Source organism: Macaca thibetana, chromosome 11 (assembly GCF_024542745.1).
Source record: "Macaca thibetana thibetana isolate TM-01 chromosome 11, ASM2454274v1, whole genome shotgun sequence".
In the NCBI taxonomy this organism is placed as follows: domain Eukaryota; kingdom Metazoa; phylum Chordata; class Mammalia; order Primates; family Cercopithecidae; genus Macaca; species Macaca thibetana.
Window position 1 is genome coordinate 81,778,082 of NC_065588.1, and position 5,316 is coordinate 81,783,397.

General features: G+C 41.3%; 1 protein-coding gene across 1 annotated transcript; it reads right to left on the reverse strand.

Annotated features, from left to right (window-relative positions):
* Nucleotides 1-1,897: 1,897 nt before the first annotated feature.
* On the reverse strand, nt 1,898-5,001 carry LOC126931332 (endogenous retrovirus group K member 19 Rec protein-like). Its single transcript, XM_050749443.1, has 2 exons — nt 4,620-5,001; nt 1,898-1,983 (listed from the first exon to the last, which is right to left on the reverse strand). Exons 1-2 carry the CDS (start codon nt 4,878-4,880, stop codon nt 1,927-1,929), a joined length of 318 nt encoding a protein of 105 aa, XP_050605400.1. The 5' UTR covers nt 4,881-5,001; the 3' UTR covers nt 1,898-1,926.
* Between the last annotated feature and the right edge of the window lie 315 nt (nt 5,002-5,316).

Consider the following 5,316-nt stretch of genomic DNA (forward strand, 5'->3'; position numbering starts at 1 on the left):
ATGGAAATCATGTTCTTTTCTGTTCAATATGGTGATCTTTAAATTTAATTTTTATTTTTAAGACTGTTGATATCTGCTTTCCAATATTGCAGCAGTTTTCAAAACTGGATATTCTGAACACTTTGAAGAATTCTAGACACTTCCCGGTATGTTTTATGGCAACGTTTATGTGTAAGTTTTGGTTTTTAATTATTTGCTGACACAATATACTGCCTGTGCATTAACAGTTCTTGTCCAGCCCTCAGTTTAGAGAGTTATTATTTGTGCACAAGCCACAAGGATGGGCTCTGGGGATGGAAGGTCCAGCCATAGTCTCTCCATGGGGTCTAGTGCTGCTGATACATGGAGCCTCGCTTCTCTCTTGTGGCCAGAACCACTACTGCCACCTCTACTGCGTCTCACCATGGCTCCTAATCTGGACCCACGTGCCACCTGGTTTTCTTGGGACCCCAGAATACCCGCTGAACTGCCCTGAAGCCTATACCTGTGTGTTGGGGCACCAGGCCAATTGTGTAAAGCCTAAGGCTCAAAATTCTGAGCCTGCACTTGCAGGGACACCCTGAGGCCAATCTCCACTGCTTACTGCCATGCTCTGTATCTCATAGACATTGCTTGTAATTCAAAAATAAAAGTATTAGGAATTTCTAGGTGGCAATAGCAGATCCTTTTTAAAAAATGTATTGTTGATATTTCTTCTTTTAAAACTCATACTTTAAGTTTGGGGTACAAGTGCAGCTTTGCTACATAGGTAAATTTGTGTTGTGGGAGTGTAAGTGTGGGGCCCTTCTCAGAGTAACACCCTATACTTTTTACTATAGAGTTCACATGTCTATATACCCTGCCCTGCCCTGTCTGTGTTTGCTTACTGAACTTAAGGTTAGAATGATAATGCCTACTTTATAAAGTTGGTGATGATACTAAATGAGATTGTTAAAGGGGTGGCCTGCCCCTCCACACCTGCGGGCGTTTCTCATTAGGTGGAACGAGAGACTTGAGAAAAGAAATGAGACACAGAGACAAAGTATAGAGAAAGAAAAAGTGGCCCAGGGGACCGGCGCTCAGCATACAGAGGACCCGCACCGGTACCGGTCTCTGAGTTCCCTCAGTATTTATTGATCATTATCTTTACCGTCTTAGAAAAAAGGAAGTGGCAGGATAATAGGATCATCGTAGGGAGAAGGTCAGCAGTAAGACATATGAATAAAGATCTCTGTGACTTAAGTTTAAGGAAAAGTGCTGTGCCTTGATATGCATATGCAAACATCTCCATAAACCTTTTTAGTGCATAAAGAGCAGCATTGTGCTAGCAAGTCCCACCTTTCACCCTAAGGCGGTTTTCTCCTTTCTCAGTAAACAGAACATACAATCGGGTTTTACACCCAGATGTTCAATTGCCCAGGGACAGGCAGGAGACAGATGCTTTTCTCTATCTCAACTGCCAAGAGGCCTTCTTTCCTCTTACACTAGTTCTCCTCAGCACAGACCTTCACGGGTATCAGGCTGGGGGACGATCAGGTCTTTCCTTTCCCATAAGGCCATATTTCAGACTATCACATGGGGAGAAACCTTGGACAATACCTAGCTTTCCTAGGCGGAGGTCCCTGCGACCTTTGGCAGTGTATGTGTCCCTGGGTACTTGAGATTAAGAGAATGGTGATGACTTTTAACCAGCATACTGCCTTCAGGCACTTGTTTAACAAAGCACACCCTACACAGCCCAAAATCCATTAAACCTTGAGTCAACACAGCACGTGTCTCTTGCAAGGACAAGGTTGGGGGTAGGGTTACAGATTAACAGCATCTCAAATACAGAACAAAATAGAGTCTCTTATGTCTACTTCTTTCTATATAGACACAGTAACAGTCTGATTGTTCTTTTTTTCCCCACATTTCCCCCTTTTCTTTTCAACAAAACCACCATTGTCATCATGGCTCGTTCTCGATGGTCACTGTCTCTTTGGAACTGTTGGGTATACCTGCAGACTAACGGCAGACAGAACAGGCACGCAAGGATTAATATGAAATTTACAATAGTAGTACTTTAGATGGTCTTAACCGAAGTGACAGGGTTAAGATTTGTGAGGCCATCAGCAACTCCTGCCATTGCCTCAGTCTCTGGTACCAACACAGAGATCACATACTTCACAAAGTAATAAAATATCACAAAGCAAATGGAAGCAGGATGAGATCACAGGATGGCGTTAAAATTAAAATTAAAAATAAAATTGCTAATGAAATTTCATGCACGCATTGTCATTGATAACATCTTATCAGGAAATGGGGTTTGAGAGCAGACAGCCTGTCTGACCAAAATTTATTAGGCGGGAATTTCCTCATCCTAATAAGCCTGGGAGCGCTACAGGCGACCGGGGCTTATTTCATCCCTTCTGGCTTCGACCGTAAAAGGCGGCACACTTCCAAGGGGGTCGTTTATAGGCCTACCTTCAGAGCACATTCTCTTTCTCAGGGATGTTCCTTGCTGAGAAAAAGAATTCAGTGATATTTCTCCCGTTTGCATTTAAAAAGAGGAGAAACATGGCTCTGTTCCATCCGGCTCACCGGCGGCCAGTTCAAGGTTACCTCCCTTGTTCCTTGAACATCGCTGTTATCCTGTTCTTTTTTCAAGATGCTCAGATTTCATATTGTTCAAACACACATGCTCTACAAACAATTTGTGCAGTTAACGCAATCATCACAGGGTCCTGAGGTGACATATATCCTCCTCAGCTTACAAAGAAGATGATGGGATTAAGAGATTAAAGACAGACATAGGAAATTATAAAAGTATTAATTTGGGAGAACTAATAAATGTCCATGCAATCTTCACATTTTATGTTTTTCTGCCGTGGCTTCAGCCAGTCCCTCTGTTCAAGGTCCCTGACTTCCCGCAACATCCTCTCTCCCTTTCCTTTTATATAAATGTGCCATGGCGATGAAGGCTTGTTCCTTCTCTGGATTTTGACGCAGGATTCTTTGACTGGTCTGGCACACTAAAAACAAGCCGATTAAACAGAGACACATAATTCCAAAATTTACTGCAGTAGAGTTCCCAACAGACTTAATCCAAGTCATGGGGTTTAATCCATAAAGATTTTTTGCCATTTATTTAAGTGACTTTGAGAGGCTTCAAAAATTTCTTCTTTTAATTTAGAAATGTCCAAAGTGAGATTAGCTTCTCTTCCCTGTAGATGGCATCTAAGCATGTACCAGTGATGTTCAGACTCATTATAAACTCGGGGTGTAATACAAAAATCTGACGTATTCCAGTCACACTGTAACTGGAAATGATGTTCCAAGCTCATGAGTCTTTCTCCCATCCAAATGGCAGTTTGTCTAAGATCATTAATTTGATTTGCCAATTTTTGATTGACATCAGATTGTGAATTCCACAATCTTGTGGAATTCTTTTGCCAATTGTCAACAAAGCTTACTGTCTGAACAGAAGAGTGCAATGCAATTCCTGCCACAGTGGCTGTAGCTGTGACTGCAATTAATCCCATAATCACTGCAATTAAAGTAAAAATGAATCTTTTGGATCTATTTAAAACGCCTTTTAACACTTCAGTCAAAATATGGATGGGTGGCGAGGCCTCCCATGGTCGGTCCATGGACACAGGAATCCACATGCCTTCTCTTGCTCTCACTAGCAGAATACAGTGCTGCCAATCAAAAGTCGAATCAATGCAAGTAAACAATCTGCAATTTTCACAAGTTATAGTTTGGGAGTCTGGTTTAATAACTATATTTCCTACGACTAACATATAAGGGGGCTTTACACAACTTTGTAAAGGAACTGTTAGACTGGAATTTAGGTTGATAGAATAAAATGGCTTATAATCTCTTGTTTCTATAGTTTGATTTCCAGACCAAATTCTAAGGCGGTATGAAGCTTAGAAAACAGGACTTATTATTTTTGGTCTTGGAGTAGAGATTCCCTTTTCTCCCCATTTCCAAGGGTAGAAAGACTGTAATTTTTTGTGCTTATGTTCGTCTAAACTTTCTGTTAAGTCACTATCAACAGTTTGACTCATTTGTGCACTGGGACAGAATTGTGTTTGTCCTGTGCAATTGTGGTAGAATTGACCTCGAGGTGCCCAATCTATAACAGTTCCGAATGTATTGTTTTGTAATATCACTGCACTATAGGCCACACATTCTTCCCAAACTAAATCTTTTGATTCTTTGGGAATCTCCTTGGGGCAAAGTTTCCCTTTTGGCCTAAATTTTAATGATATTTGATAAGAAAAGTCTTGTAAATAGTTTACCTGTGGTTTGAGTGACATTCTGCTTACCATGTGATAAGTAAATCTACTGGTGGGACTGAGAGTAGGTACTTCTACCAACCAATTTTGGATTGCAGGCATTAAACATCCTGGTGCTCTCCCTAGGCAAATAGGAGGATAACAATACCCAATGGAAATATTTATCATCATTCCTTCTTCCTCCGGTTTGGCAGGGCAACGATCATCTGTGGGACCAGGTACCCACACACTATTATTAACATATACTTCAATAGGATTATCCATCCATGTGACTGCCCAAATGAAGAGCTAGAAAGGCACATAGGCCCAGTAGGTATAATTAGCTGCAGCTGCTCCTGCAGGCATGGGGAGACTTACCGCCGTTGATACAATCATTAAAGGTGCAAGCAGCATATTTTCTGGGATTTGTGTCACCTTTGTGCTAGCTAGGCTTTTTCCAGCTAATGGTGTCAGCTTCTTTAACTGTGCCCAGATTGGCAGCTCCGCCTTCTTGGTGCGTGGCGACTTCATCTGTTCTTCTGGTATCACCACTCGGTTCATCTTGCGAGTCAATGTTGCTCGACTGTGGTGTTTCCATCTCCGTGGAGGTGCTTTTCTTTGCATCTCCGATGGGTTCATTGTAGAACTTCAAATGTTTAGTGGATATCCAAACAGGAAGCTGATTTTCTCCTGGTGAAACACAAGCAAAACCTCTTCCCCAGGTTATCACCTTCCCTCTTTCCCATGTCTTATTTTTGTTGTCTTCCCACCAAACCAGTTTTCCTTCATGTGGGCTGTTCTTTTTACCAGTAAGATGTTGTTCTGCAGAAGTAGTAGTCTGATTTCTATAAATGTTTAAAAAATTTAAAGTATAGAGTACTAGATTAAGTTGCAGCTGAGGAGTGGTACACTCCTTACTGTCTCCCCCTTCTTTTTGTTTAATTAACTGAGTTTTGAGTGTTCTATTAGTTCTTTCAACTATGGCCTGTCCTTGGGAATTATAAGAAATTCCTGTTGTATGTGTAATTTTCCACTGATTTAAGAATTTTTGGAAAACTTTACTACAGTATGCTGG

Bases quoted from the DNA above. Each gene is read 5' to 3' on its own strand.
- LOC126931332 (XM_050749443.1), bottom strand. From the start codon at position 4,880: ATGAACCCATCGGAGATGCAAAGAAAAGCACCTCCACGGAGATGGAAA. The intron at 1,984-4,619 runs GTAAGTCTCCCC...GTCTGCCGTTAG, and splicing joins TAATGATTGTATCAACGGCG to TCTGCAGGTATACCCAACAG.